General features: G+C 52.2%; 1 protein-coding gene across 2 annotated transcripts in view; it reads left to right on the forward strand.

The window, feature by feature from the left end:
- The window catches only part of NHSL2 (NHS like 2), a 75,199-nt gene extending 63,895 nt beyond the window's left edge, over window positions 1–11,304 (forward strand). For both annotated transcript variants that reach the window (XM_030574954.1, XM_030574955.1), the window contains one exon: window positions 1,666–11,304. In XM_030574954.1, coding sequence (XP_030430814.1) covers window positions 1,666–1,981 — 316 coding nt within the window. In that variant the 3' untranslated portion in view covers window positions 1,982–11,304. The remainder of the gene's footprint in view (window positions 1–1,665) is intronic.
- The last annotated feature ends 3,939 nt before the right edge of the window (window positions 11,305–15,243 follow it).

Consider the following 15,243-nt stretch of genomic DNA (forward strand, 5'->3'; position numbering starts at 1 on the left):
GAGCGGCTGCTCCCCTGGCTTCCCCCCTAGCTACACTACTGGCCCTCAGAGTTATACTTCATATTTCTAGTTTCAGATACAAGAATGATACATACATACAAATAGGATGACCACACTCAGTAGATGATAAGCTTTGTAAGGATACCTTACAAGAGACCTTTTGCATGAAGCATATTTTATTTACATTATATTCACACTCATCAGCACACTTTCATAAAATCATATAGAGCGCAACGTCACACGTCTCTAAAGCCTGGATGGATTTCTCTACAGGACACTGGGCAGCGCTGCATCTCCACAGAGAGCCCTGGGCAGCCAGCTGCCTTTTTTTCAGAACTTGTGTTCCTGGCCCACTCTCAGCACAGGGCCAGACGTGGAACCCGAGTCTCATCCTGTGCCCCCAGGAGCCCTTTGTGCCTGGGACTGGCCTAGCCACAGAGATGACCCTGGGAACAGCACCAGGCCAGGGCTCCCATCTGTCTGCACTGGCTCAGGCAGCAGCCCTTTGGCCAGGCAGTGTTCAGTTCTGCCAGGGAGCCAGGGCTTGTCACAGGAGCTGGACAGCACTGTGCTGGCGGGCTTGTGGGGCAGCTGGGGACTGGGGAGTCTGTAGCTCCTCGCTGGTCATCACCACCTGCTGGCTGCTCTGTGGCCTCTCGGAAGGGAAGTGGGTGGGTTCAATGCAGTTCCCACTATCTACAGCGCATCCCCCCCATCACCAGTGGCACCAGTTGTCCCCCTTGCTAGCCAAACACTGGATGTGCTAAGTGCCCTAGAGGCTGAACTCCCCTCCCCTCCTGTCTGGGCACTGGGACAAGCGGGAGGGTGGCACCATGGTAGAATTTAGCACTCCCTGCTTCTGCCTCTGCTCTCCTCACTCCAGGGGGAAGAGGGTCAGGGTCCAGAGCTGCCAGGCCAGGACCTCTCACCAGCCTGAGAGTCCTTTGCAGGCAGTGTTGGGCCAGATTCATACTTAAAGCAGCTCCACTGACTTCAGGGGCTGGCACCAGGGGTGAATTTGGCCTGTTCTCGGTGATGTATATATATTCTCTATGAATCTATTCCAGGGGTAGGCAACCTATGGCACGGGTGCCAAAGGTGGCATGCGAGCTGATTTTCAGTGGCACTCACACTGCCTAGGTCCTGGCCACCGGTCCAGGGGGCTCTGCATTTTATTTAATTTAAAATGAAGCTTCTTAAACATTTTAAAAACCTTATTTACTTTACACACAACAATAGTTTAGTTATATATTATAGATCTATAGAAAGAGACCTTCTAAAAACGTTAAAATGTATTACTGGCATGCGAAACCTTAAATTAGAGTGAATGAATGAAGATTCGGCACACCACTTCTGAAAGGTTACCAACCCCTTTTCTATTCTATGTTATGCCATGGTGCTCAGTGAAGTAACTGGGTTCTGCATCTCTTGGCACTGATTGGCCATGCTGGATTTGCAGTTATACATAAGTTTCCAGTGGATGAAACATTTCCGGGTTGCAGTGGGGGCACAGCCGATCTGGGGGTCAGGCATAAACCACAGTTATGGGTGGGATGCAGCCATCTGCCTGGGGATTGTGGGGAATGTTCCTTTGTGAGCACCTCCACCTCAGGAACTGGCACACACCACCACAGCACGCCAACCATAGGCTTCTTTTGTCTTTAGGTCGAAGAGGAAGCTGCTGGGCTGGAAGGAGCCAGGAGATGCCTTTGGCAGCAGGCAGAATTCTCACTCCCCAGTGAAGAACCCAGCCGGGCTTCCAGCCTGCGAGTCCCCCCCAGTGGGGGGTGGCCCCAGCAGAGCCTCCAGTCGGAATGAAGACTTCAAGGCCCTGCTACAGAAGAAAGGCAGCAAGGCCAGTCCCGGGACTCGCACCTCCGCAGCAGAGCTTCTCAAGAGCACAAATCCACTGGCTCGGCGGGTCATGATGGAGTTCGCCCCCGAGTTAGACAACCCAAGTGGTGCCAGAACCCAGCCCTGACCACCCTGAGTTCATCCTGGCCAGGGAGGGGTGGAGACAGCATTGCTGGGAGTTTTATGCTGGCTCTTCAAAGCCCAGCTTCAGCTGCAGGGGCTGCACCCTCCCAGGCTGGTGCTGTGAGGACATCCTGTCCTGCTGGGATTTATATCATTTTTTCCTTTCTTTATTGGCAATTTACGAATCTTTTTTGTGTCTCCCTGGGGACTCCAGCAGATGGAAGGTAATTGTCTTAACTACAGAGCCCGTACCCCTGTGCAATCGGCTACTGGCATTGTTTCTGGTGGAGATACAGTGGAAGGAGATGGCTGTGGAATGGAGAAGGCAGACATCAGTCATCATGAGCAGGGCCATCATCAGATGATAGTGGGCTTCCCATTTATTTCCAGGGTCCGATGACAAATGTGGACTTCCCTCCTGCTCTTTGGGGCTCTGCAAACGGACTCCAGTTCAGCCCCAGTTGTAACCTAGTGTCCACGACCAAGCTAGCTTGAAACTGTTTAGTCGCTATGGCATGTGGTACTTTAAATGGCTTTGATCATGCGAAATGTTGATGATGTTTTTTCTCTTTCATTTGATTTTGTAATTTTCATTCCCTGGGCAAAGTCCCCAGTGTTGAGTTGAGCTGAACAGATGGAAATTCCCGGCAGCAGAGACGGAAAGGCCAGTTAGAATGTAGGTTGCTTTGGAAGAACCAAGATGCTTCAGACTCATTGTTCAACCAAAGCGACCCTCAGTCACTCACTGGCCAGTTCTAACGCTCTTCTGAGAGCTTCCACCATCAACTCGATGCCAGCTGCCAGCCCCTGGTAATGCTGCAGGGAGAGAACTGGGCCTGTTGTCAGCCAAAAGGAAGGAACATCCAGCACTGATAATCAGAGAGGGAGCAAGCCAGGACTAGGCCCAGCCCTGCCATGAGTGCTGTGTGCTCAGCCCAGTGGGAATCTGTCTGGGCACAAGGGGCCACATGCTCTTAGCAGGACCAAGGCCTGAAATGGCAAGTGCCTGGGGCAAACGGATCCTTGGTGTAGTCTGGCTACCCTTGGGATTCTGTTCAGGATGACTTTGGCCCAGCCGACCTACAAAAGGATGTGCTTTTCTGCAAAGGAAATGTGAAGGTTGAAGCAACTTGCTGAAGACCGACTTAGCTAGAGGCACTTAGCGAGTCATTGGCAAAATGGCTTGTGTCTCCTCCGCTGGCTCTGTGTGTCTCATAGGATTGAAGGGCATCATAAGAGGCCATGGACTCAGCCTCACCAGGAATCTTCAGAGCCTGGTTCCTCCTGCCCCTGCTGGAAACAGTCTAGAGAGTCTAGGGTCCTACTGGCATGGAGCACGGGAGGGACCCACAGCATGGTCCTCCCTGCCCAGACACCAAGCATCCCAGAGACAAGCCCTGGGGAGTTCTGCCCAAACCATATTGTAGCTGGCCTTGAGGAAAGAGACCACTCCTCTCCTGTGAATCAGATGAGAGTCGTGTCTCAGGAGGTGCTAGGCATGGCTTATTTTCCTTCGTAAGACAAACTCTTACCTATCAATCTGATCTGACCTCAGCTATCTTGCACCGGCCTGCCCGCCTTCCCTCTAGTATATCTGAGGAGTCCGTCACCTTGCTCACAAAACACACTTTACCCATGCTCTGGTGTGTCCCTCCGATGCAGGCAGGCTGCCGTTCGGCGGAGTTATGCCTGGGCTGAGCCAGGCGCCATGTTCCTGTGACACAGGAGCATTGTATGTGCACACAGCTGGGCCATTCTGCTCCGTACACACTTGTCTCATGCACAGTGGGTGGCTGCTGATGTGACAAGGATGCACAAATCCTGGCCGGGTTATGTACAGGTTGCCTGGCAGCAGCCCAACCCCGCCTTGAATGCGGTGACAATCACTGAAGAGCTGAGGCCCCAGCCTGCTTCCATCCCCAGCCCCCAACACACACTCAGGCAGTGCCCTACTCTGCAAGCCCCTGGGCTGGCTGGCCTGCTTCCTGCTAGACAGCTTTGGGTTGTCTGAGAGGTGCCTGAGCCATAACTGGATTTCAGACCCTCCAAGGTGAAGAGTGTTGGGTCAGGGGTTTGCTCCGGCCCCATTCTTGGCTTTCAGGTAACAGATTTCCCTCTCCTGAGTGTCCTCCTGGATCGGATACAAAATGCCTCCAAATCACAACAGGCTTTCACAAGTCCAATTTCTGTGAATGCATCTGTCAGGTTCCCCCCTTCACACGCATAGCACTGTGAGCTCCCTCGCACGCAGCCCCTGTGCTCTCGCGGAAGCAAATCAGCAGTGGGTTTGGGGAATTGCTCGCTTTAAAGCAAAGCTATTGAAATGTTTGCATTGCTGAGTCGGGGCCCGATCCTGTGAGCACCCTGCACTCCTGGTGACTCAGCACCTTACAGAGTCCCAAGGGCCTGTATTGATATTTTATCAAATGAGATGCTTTCCCCAGCCTGCATTCCCCTCACTCCCTGTCAGTCCCGAGAGCTGCTGGCGCAGAAACACACTGAGCACAGACACTCAGCCTGCTCACTTAATATTTTTAACATAATAATAATAAAAATGGGGGGAAACAACCTGCCAGCGCTGTGATCAAAGGTGCAGCTGTCTGCTTCCCATCAGCCCCCCTGCCAGGCCCTGGCATGCTCCATGCAAGGAGCACATAGCAGGAGATTGGGTGATGGCAGCATGGAAGGAGCTAGCAGCACGTTCATCTGAGGGCAGCCCCCAGTCCTCAGCATGCCCCCAGAACTAGCTGCTGGGTCTGATTCCCTGGGCAGCCTTTCTGCAGCAGCTGGGGGATCCAGGCCCTGGGGAGACGCCCTGAAGGAGTAGGCAGCAATGGGTGATCTTGTCCCTGTTCTAGTTATATAGCACTCGCTATGCATGACGCTTTGCAGAGAGGCAGAGACAGTGGACAAGTGTGTGAGGCTACAGGGGTGCAGAGAGAACTCCCTGCTGATAGGCCAGGATGCTGCCACAACATTGAGAAAGAGCCAGGGTCAGCGCGAGCAGTGAATTGTTCTGGCTACACCTAGTGGCAAAAGGAAGGAAAGGCAGACATCAGGCAAATCCATGAGTAGTTAGGAAAGGCCCGGAGACTGAGTCCTCTATAGGTCTGCTCCTGAACTAGACATCACAGCTAGGCGAAGTAATAACTAAAAACAAGGCAGGTGAATGTAGTGGGAACCTGGATTCTGTTGAGATCCACGCGCTTTCCTGTGACTGTACGCAGGCCAGACTTATGAGGAATGGGAAATCAGTGGGGCAACGAAGTCAGAGCTGACCTGCTGTGATAGGGTTATTTATTCTGGTGCAGCACAACTCTGCCAGGTAATTTTGAGGCTGCTGTTTGTGTAAGCAGAGCAGTCACAAGGGGGCCGTTGTTGGTAGGCATTTGGCAATGGCCAGGCACTTGGGAAATGCCTCACGGGTACAATGTCCCAGGGATTGTAGCACCAAGGTTTATTCACCCTGCAAAAGGTATGATTTCTGAGTCACCTGCTTAAATAGTTTGTCATCAAATCAGAGAGCAAAAACACTGCCATGTGACTTCGGTGGTGCCCAGTCTCACAAACGAGGTCAAGCCAGTCAGGTAGCCTGGGAGTGACCTCCAGTTTGGGCATCGTCACAAGCAACAAACCAGCTCCTAGAATAGGGCTCAGGGCTCGCAAACCAGAGAGCCAGTTCCAGCGATCCCCACTCGGCCAGCTCAGCCCAGCAGCAGCATTTCAGGGGCGCTTGTGCAAACCTATTCTTGGTTCCATTCCCACGAGGAGGGCCGTGCGCTCGCCTTGTGCTGTCCCTGCACCGTGGCTCTGGATGGGACGGAATCACAGCAGTAACCTTCATGTCTATGTTTTGTGCAATGTCCGTGCCTGGCACCTTCCCACTAGCAGCCCCAGCAACATGGGGGAGACAGTCTGATTGTCCTAACAGGCGCATTACAGCTGTGCTAATGGGATGGGAAGTGCTCCGGGCTCTGACCCTATCCAGGCTTTCCTTTGGAATCTCTCCTTCCATTGCTAAGAATTAAACCCCCCAAAGCTAGCCAAGTTAGCCAATTGTACTGTAAATCCTAAAACCTACTGCCAGGAGCTCCCCACAGACAGGCCCCAGGCACGTCAGGAGGTGTTAGTAACCAAGTTAGTGCCTGCGTGTAGCCGCAGTGTCAAGTGGGGGGCCAGGCACCGAAGCCCGGCCTAGAGTTCGGAGGGCAGTGCACTCAAAATAGCTGGCCTCTTCTGCCGCGTCTGGTGCCATGGCAACACCACTAGTTTTAGCATGCCTACTTGATTCCAGCTAGCGCAGGTCTGGCTGCCTGAGCTAGAAATTCCCTCTCCAGCTCCAGTGTAGATATACCCCCAAAGACACCATCCACGATCCACACACAGCACAGTGTGGGCCAGCTGCGGGTGGGGCAAGGCAGGCAGACATTCACATTACAAACAGCCCCATTCAGAGTCCAGCATTCACCAAAGGGGAAAACTAGAGATCTGCTCAAAAGCAAAGTCCAGATCCACTAGGCCCAGACTCCTGGGGCTGGCCCTGGCCTTTCAGGCCCCGCTCTAGACAAAACATATAAACACAGTATTTGGAAGTGGGTCTCACAAACTGGGGGGCACAAACCACAGCATGATTAACTGGCTTGACCAGGGGGCTCTCAGCCCCTGCCAGCCAATCTGGTAGCAGCAGGACTTGCCTTGCTCATTTACCTGTCCCAGTTTGCAGAGTCTCCACTGAAATCCAGGGCTTCTCTATCTCAACGTTTCCTCACTTGACTTCAGGGCCAGACCTCCACTGGCTCAGAGCTCACCATGGTCCCTGGAGGATAGAACATTTCGGCTGGAAGCCGCCAGGGTGTGAGGCACCAATAAGAACCTTGCATGGCCCATACACATCTACCTGATCCCTAATGATCAAACCGTGACTTGAGGGACACAGAGCAGTTAGTAGTTGCTGTCTGATGACTATCGGGTGCACAAGGACTTGACATTTAATGGAGGAGCTTTGAAAAAAACAACAACCTGGAATTTGCTTCCTTCTGTATTTCTCTAAATACCAATGTGCTGTTGTGTATGAGCCCTTGCACGTGGTGAAAGGAACTCATCGCAGCAAGCAAGCACACGCCCAGCAGCTCCTCCACCTCATTCAGGACCGGCTGAGGCAAAACAGGCATGGGATATCCGAGAGTGATGCCCTGCCATGAGTGGCCTTCCCTTTGGAATGTGATGGTACAAGAAGGACCCTGCAGCAGACCATGGTGAACAACAATGACTCAAGGTCCTGATCCTGTCACACTGATTCCAGCAGGAGCACTGGCACTTAACACCAGAGCTGGCTGAATAATGCAAAGAGCTGCGATATTTTCACAGACAAAAACGCTGGGTTTGGGGGGCCGTTATTGCCAGCTGGTGAAGATTTAGATTCCAGTAGGGTATGTGGGAAGACACCAGTCCTGGTGGCACCATGTATTTCGGCACAGGTAGGAGGTTTGTCTGGATAGTCATGCAGGTGAAGGTCATGTTAAGTGGTGGGTGCTATTCTGTTTTAAAAGTTTCAGGTATCCAATCAGAGTCAAAATGATGCCATGTGACTTCAATGACCAGTCACACCCCACGAATAACAGCTAGTGCTAGTCACAGTAAAGAGCTCGCAACCCAACTGGAAATCTTTGGTCCAAACTAATCAGCAAATCTTTGTGAAGGCCAAAAACCCAGGAACTGCTTGTGCACTGGAAAAAGGGCTAAATTCACAATGAATCATTCGACCCACTTCCCTCAGCACCCCCAGGATCTGTTCAGAATCGTGCCCTTTCTGCAAGTTCTTAGGCTACTCACCTATCAGCCAGGCCAGGGGATAGCAAATGTTTCCATCTGCACAGCATGCACCATGGGGCAAGGCCCTGTCGAGTGGACGCTCCACGGACACTCTACAGTGAGCACGTGTTAGCTTTGTGGCACCCCTCAGTCCATGAACAACTGTGGATTGTAACATGAAGCTAAAAGCCCACCCTTCTGGGAGATTTCATGCCGAAGGGTTTCCCGGCTCACCAGTCACTGTTTGCTATCTCTCCTTGCTGTACCTGACCATGCAAGGTGCTGCTCCTGTCACCAGCATGGCAGCTGCCCTGGACTGAGCTCTAGTGATGTGGTATGTCTCTGGAAAAGCAACCAAGCTGGTGTCACAGGCTCCTGTGTTGAAATGAACAGTCCCTCTCTGGCAGAGGGTGTGGTACGTGATTGACACAATGAGCCTGTTTCTGTTCTCTCTTTAATGGGTTATACCCAGCTGACTGCGCTGGCCTGGTGTCTGTGTGAGGAGAATCAGGCCCCTGCGACTGTGTCAGGAAAACAGGCTCCAAACTCAGTGCAGAGGGAGCTGGGGTTGTGTCCATTCAGCAGGGAGGAAGTGGGAGAGTCAGGCTGTGAAAATGGCAGGCCCATGTGTCCTCAGCACCAGGTGGGTTCCTGCAGCCTGGGAAGATGACACGGGGGTGGGGCTGTGATCAGGCTTGGTTTTCACTGCCACTCTCAGGTGAATAGGCTGCTGAATCCAGCACTACCAAGAGTTCTGAGCTCCAGTCCCCAGAAACAGCCCCACTTCATCTTACAAGTTCCAGTCCTCTGCGAGCTGAGGGGTCCACACAGCATGGTGATGGTGTCCATCTTTGCAGTGCTCCTGGTGAGTACTCACATGGCATACACCTGTGGCCAGTTCTGAACCCTGGGGGTGTGGAGAGAGAATCAGTGCCTAACCCACCATTCTGGGGAAGGGAATAACCCTTGTTGAGTGGCTGTAGCAGAACCTGAACTGGAGTTCTGGGATGAGTGTGGGGGGGTGCCCCAGTTCCAGATAAGACCTGACAAAACCTGAGTGTCTTGCATTTGGTGTTGGACAGTTTCCTCCCCACTCTGATTTGACTGAGGCAGCACTAGAGAGTCATCTTTGGGGGACCAGTCTGTAGAGCAAAATTATACTCTTAGACCCAGTCCTAGAACCTCCACTGCTTTCCTGGGAACACAGCTCACCCAGAGCGGAGAGCCAGCTCTTCTCCCTTGGCAGGGAAGTCCTGCTGGAGAAGCACCAGGCTTTCTTGTGTTTACACCTCGCTCTGTCTTTATCCCAGGGGAAGCATTACTGGCCCATTTTTACCAAGATGACTTTGTACTTTGCTCTAAAGGAGGCTCAGCGCTTCATGCTGCCAGTTCTGTTCTCTTTAATTACATGTTACTCCTTCCGTTGTCATGGATTTGCAGAATTTCAGCCTGTAATTAACATCCAGGCTGAGAAACTCAGGAAAAATAGATCATAAAAATTTCTAAGCTTCACTGTTGTTTCTTCTGCCTCTGCCACCAATAGTCTTCAACCTGCTGTCTCCAGAAGAAAGATTTCAGATGCCACTGAGGCTGAAGATTCTCCCAGCTGCACGGTAGTGTCTATCTCCCATTGCAGACCCCCTCTCTCTGGAGTTCACATCCCACATGTTCCTGGAGATGGATTCAGTGGCCCTGAAGGACTTTTCCATCTCTGTCCCCTGTGTATCTGAGACATGGAATGTGACTCACAAAGTTCTTATGTCACATGAAGCGAGGTGAGCCAATCACTGTGCTCTGTTGAATAAGCGTGCCTGCCTCCATGTTATAAAGTGCCACGTGTAATCACAGCCATGTTGAGAAGGCAGGTGAAGAGTCACTACACACACATCAGTCAGCTGGGTCTGTCACCAGGCCATGGGCTCCTGCTGTTCACAGGGTTGCTGACTCCAGTGCCAAGGAGCTGGCTTATTTACCTGGTCTCATTTATGTTGACTGGGTCCAAGCAGCATGGGTTGGGGCTTGAAATATGGCCCAGCCATTGGTCTATGCCTAATATCTCTACCTTGAAAGGAAGGCAAAAGACACAGCACTGGAGCTTCCTGTTGGACTTGCTAGATGGCTCCTCCAGGGCAGAGTTTAGAACCACTCTCTCCATTTCAATCTTAATCTCCTGCTGAGGCCCATATCAGCCCCCAGTTAAGGTCCCAATTTTATTTTGGCACCAAAGTGGTGTCTAGCGTAGGAAGAACAGGTGAGATGGGAACCCAGATTTCTTTTGGAACTGCTACCCACCTGGGAATGTGCCATAGCCCTTCTGCTGCCAGCATCCCCTCACTCGGTCAGTGGAACAAATGAAGAATGATTCCTTCGCCCTATTAACATGCTGTTGACCAATTAGAATGTAGTCTGAGGTCATCTGATATTCCTGCTCGGTTCCAGTAGCTGGATTTGTGGCTGCGAAAACCAGCACCACCTGGGTTCCAGTCCTTGAACATCTCGAACAGTTTGTGCAAAGTTGTTATACAATGAGCTTCATAGATGCCTCAGCATTTCCATAGACATTTATTCCTCAATTGTCTTTCGGCCAGGCAGAAACATAAGCCTTAGTAGAACCAACATGTCCTTAGTGAAGTGTTGCATATCGCAGGGTAAAATCTGAGTGCTTAACAAATAACTTGTTAAAGAGAAGCTACTGCTGGAATTTATGGTCAAGAAAAAATGCCAATAACCATGTACAGTATTGCACACGATTGCTCAGGAAAAAGATGCTACACACAGCAGTTAGCAATGGCTTTGTATGATGTGACTGAAGCATGATTTTTAGCACTTGGATTGTAAATGTCCTGCTAGAAAGGGACTTTGCAAAGCTATGAAAATAGCTGCTTCAGAAAAAGAATCTTCCCTTGATTTTCTTCACTATCAAAAACTCACTTTTTTAAAACAAAAAAATATATAATAAAAGTTTTAATCTCCACATCCCAGCCTTAAAAACCTGTGGGTGAAATCCTGGCTCTTGTGAAGTCACTGGGAGGTCTGCCCTAGACTTCAGTGGGGCCAGGGCATCCCCCACACAATGCTTTAACAGAGAACGTGGCTCTTGTTTGCCAAGTTCAACATCTGCACCTAGGACAGAACTGTTTCTTTGCAGATCTGGAGCACTACAGGGAATTAATTGGACTGCTAGGGATGGGTTTCCTCATACACCACCCAACTGAACTTAAGATGAAATTCTCGGATTGGTTCTGTGCAGCAAAGACTGAAGTAAGGTCTATAAATATATAGGACTTGTTTGTCCTAAGTGGGCCAGCCATGGGCAAGATGAAAGAATGTGAACTATTTTTGAGTGTTATGCAAACATCCCCCTACCCCCACCCCCGTGTAAGTGGCCTCTTTTGCAATGTCAGCCCAATCCCTGCCCCTGGAGAGCCCTCAGAGATGGGGAAACCACATTTTTATATTTCTGAATGTTGTACTTTTTAACTATTGCAAGCTTGTTAAACTCCATTAACTGTCAGATCCACTGGCTGTGTGTGTGCTTTTCTTCCTCAGAGCCCTTGCCTGGAAAGGTCCTAGAGTTGAGCTCTGAGAGGGCAGGGTAGTAGGGGTTCAGACATTTTAAACCCAGTGGAAATATTAAAACCCTATTGACTACACAGTTCCCATCCCAAGCCTTGTCAGGTGGACTTGTGTGAAGTTTAAGAGAGAGAGAGAGAGTGTGTGTGTATATAAAATAGCAGTTATAGTGTGCACTTAGCTAGCACTGTCCAGCCATAGACCTCACAGAGCTTTCAAAAGCTGGAATCATTAGCTCCATTTTACAGATGGAGAAACTAAGATCCAGCAAGATAAAGCAGCTTGGCCAAGACTACTTAGGGTATGTCTGCACAGCCAGGTAAGCCCAGTTCTGAGCCTGGACTCAAGGCAAACCCCTCCTTGCATCTGCATTGTAATTGTGCTAACCTAGGTCCCTGCAGGCTGAAGGGACTGAGGCTGTTAAGCTGGGACCTAGGGTCTGAGCCCTAGTGCTTTCCTGTGTGTACAGCCCTGGCTTGACTTAGGTCCCGGGAGTCATCCGGATGTATCCCATAGCTCCTGGGGGCAGAGTGCACTGCAGGCAGCCAGCACAGCAGCCAGAAGTGCCATTGCTGCCTGGCTGAGCCTCCTCTCCCTTCCTGCTCCAACTCACTGCTGCCTGGAGTTTTCCTGGAGCAGGGATCAAAGTTGCCAGGCGCCACCCCCAGAACTTCCTTGCAACCTCCTGAGGTGCAGTGGGGGCAGGGATAAGGGAGCGGGGCAGAGGTGCTGGAGCACACTACACCCCAATTCCTGGAGGTGCACTTCACCACTCTTCAGCTGGCAGCATCCAGGCTGGGTGTGTGTTTAAGGGACGGGATCTTTGGAAGGAGAGCAGCTATCCCCCAGCTGGGTCATGTGGGCTGGGGCCACACATCCTGGGCAGAGTGAAGCAGGGAAGGAAGTAGCTAGTTCTGGGGTTCCCAGCGGGGAGTGCCAAACACTGAAGATCTTGATTATTAAGCAGACCCATGGGTCAACCATGTTGCTGCTTTGGGAGTCTTGTCAGTAAAGTGGGAGTCAGAAGGCACCAGCAGCTGCACCCAGGCTGCTTCTGCAGGGCACCAGTGTCCAGCTAGGCCAGGCTACAAGACATTAGTCAGATGTGGTGTTTCTGGTGCAGTATATATCCCACTTGAGGCGTTCCTCTGCAGCAGGAGTGAGCTGTGCTTGGCACACACACACTCAGAGCCTCCAGGGTTTCAGTGCAAACCGATAAGCTTGAGCCATTTTGTAAAGCCATTGTGCCCCCCTCCACCCCACCCAACCCCCAACCATACATTTCTTTTCCATCACGTCATTCTGACTTACACTACATGGCACTCAAGACCACCCCCCCACCCCAGCACTGCCCTCCTGCCAAAAATGAGCAATCTCCTCCCCCGCCCCCTCACTGTCCCAGCACATAACACCATTTATGTCAATGGCATTTGGTGGGAATAGTGGCCCAGCCAGCCCATGAACATAGACAGTAGTTTTCCCACAGGGCACCACGTTCCTAGGCCTAGAGCAGGGGTCTAAATGCACCCATGTCCCGGCCGGCGGTGGAGCATCCGCCGAAATGCCGCTGAATTTCTGCGGTGTTTTGGCTGCAATATCTCTCGATGACGTCACTCACTGCCGCTAAAACTCCGCAGAAATTCAGACGCGATGCCTCTCGATGACGTCACTTGCTGCCGACATGTGACGTCATCGAGAGGCGTCACCGCTGAAATGCTGCAGAAATCCGGCGGCATTTTGGTGGGTGCTCCACTTCCGCTACCGTCTTTCATATGGAGCCTGCCACACGAAAACGTTGGGGACCACTGGCCTAGAGTGTCAACAGGGAGTGGGGAGCACTAGGCATGCTGGGATATGGTTACTTTGCCCGGGGTATGTGCACTGCAGTGTGGCTGCCAGCACCCTAGGTTCAAGCATGGGTCAGGAAATTCTTAATCTAGGGTTAAAAGCCAGTGTAGACACTCTGGCCCAGGATTCCCTGACATGGGTCAGCTGACCCAAGTCCCACTAGCCATAGGCTTACATTGCTGTGTACACACAGCCTTAGGGTGTTATGCATCCTGCATGCATTTGACACATCATAGGCATCCAATCTGATTACACATCTATAACGGCCCACATGGGGTAGGTCCTGGGCATGCTGGTATGGCTTGGGGCAGGACAGAGCTATGTCTGTAGAGGCCAGGCCTGCTGTGTTAGGAACCCCTCTCATGCACTGCCTGGGGGGAGCAGCACCGCTGGGGTGTGAGCTAAAGACCACTGGGAGAGACTTCCATCACCTCTGATGGGCAAAAGCAGCCCCCAAGTGCACTGAACTGGCTGCCTCCTGGGAGACCAGTCCCAGAGTAAGCACTGGCCCTGTGGCAGATCCTCCCCGCCCGCCTGGCCACCCTTGAGCTCCCAGCAGTTAGCCACATCCTGTTGGCAGCATGCTGGGGCTCCAGGGGCAGGGAGTATGAGCCAACCTGCTTCTCGGGCAGTGGTTCCCAAACTTTTCCTGTTGGGCCAGTAATGGAATCTGTCCACAAACCACCCCCCACCTGCCATTACTGCACAGTTGGTTCATCAGAGTAGCTGGGGCTGAAGGCAGAGCTGGGGGCTGAACTGGGGATGGAGGAGGAACTGGCCTGGAGGCAGAGAGGGAATAAGGGCAGAGCTGGGCTCAGGATGGAGTGAGGGGGGTCTTCCTCCCTGCCCTTTGTGGGGGCTAGCACAGCCCACATGTGAGCCCTCAAATGTCCCTCTGCCACCACTCCCCACCCCGCTTAGGGGAGGTGCACCTACCATTGCGGGACCACTGTTCTAGGCCAGTGGTAGGCAACCTATGGCATGGGTGCCGAAGGCGGCACGCGAGCTGATTTTCGATGGCACTTTCACTGCCTGGATCCCGGCTGCCGGTCCAAGTGGCTCTGCATTTTAATTTAATTTTAAATGAAGCTTCTTAAACATTTTAAAAACCTTATTTACTTTACATACAATACTTTAGTTATATATTATAGACTTATAGAAAGAGACCGTCTAAAAACGCTAAAATACATTACTGGCACACGAAACCTTAAATCAGAGTGAATAAATGAAGCCTCGGCACACCACTTCTGAAAGGTTGCCGACCCCTGTTCTAGGCAGTGTGGCTGAAGAGGCTGGTGTATGCGGTGTGATGGGGCAAGGCCAGATGGCTACAGTAAAGTACTGAGGAACAGGTTTGTTAGCCCCAGGCTAAACAAATCCCTAGTACCATGGTAACCAAATGACAGTTGTTCCAGGTTAATCAAAGCACCTAGGGCCAATTAAGATCTTTCTAGAAGGCAGTGGAGATAGCTATATCGATTAGAACACCTGCAGCCAGGGCCGGCACTACCATTTAGGCAGCCTAGGCAATCACCTAGGGCGCCAGGATTATTCAGGGGGCGGCATTTTGCCGGGGGGGCAGCAGGCGGCTCCGGTTGACCTGCCACAGGCATGCCTGCAGAGGGTCCGCTGGTCCGCAGCTCCGGTGGAGCTGCCGCAGTCATTCCTGTGGAGGGTCTGTTGGTCCGTGGCTCCGGTGGAGCTGCCGCAGTCATGCCTGCAGACGGCTGCTGGCGTGGCTCCGGTGGACCGCCCGCAGGCATGCCTGCGGCAGCTCCACCGGAGCCACGGACCAACGGGCCCTCCGCAGGAATAACTGCGGCAGCTTCACCGGAGCCGCAGGATCAGCGCGGGGGGCGGCGAAATGGCCGTGCGCCTAGGGCGCGAGAAACCCTAGCGCCGGTCCTGCCTGCAGCCAATCAAGGCAGGCTAATCAGGGCACCTGGGTTTAAAAAGGAGCTCACGCCAGTCAGGGGGGAGGAGCCAGAGGAGAGGAAGTGCGTGTGAGGAGCTGGGAGCAAGAGCGCAAGGAGC

Source organism: Gopherus evgoodei, chromosome 9 (assembly GCF_007399415.2).
Source record: "Gopherus evgoodei ecotype Sinaloan lineage chromosome 9, rGopEvg1_v1.p, whole genome shotgun sequence".
Classification (NCBI taxonomy): Eukaryota; Metazoa; Chordata; order Testudines; family Testudinidae; genus Gopherus; species Gopherus evgoodei.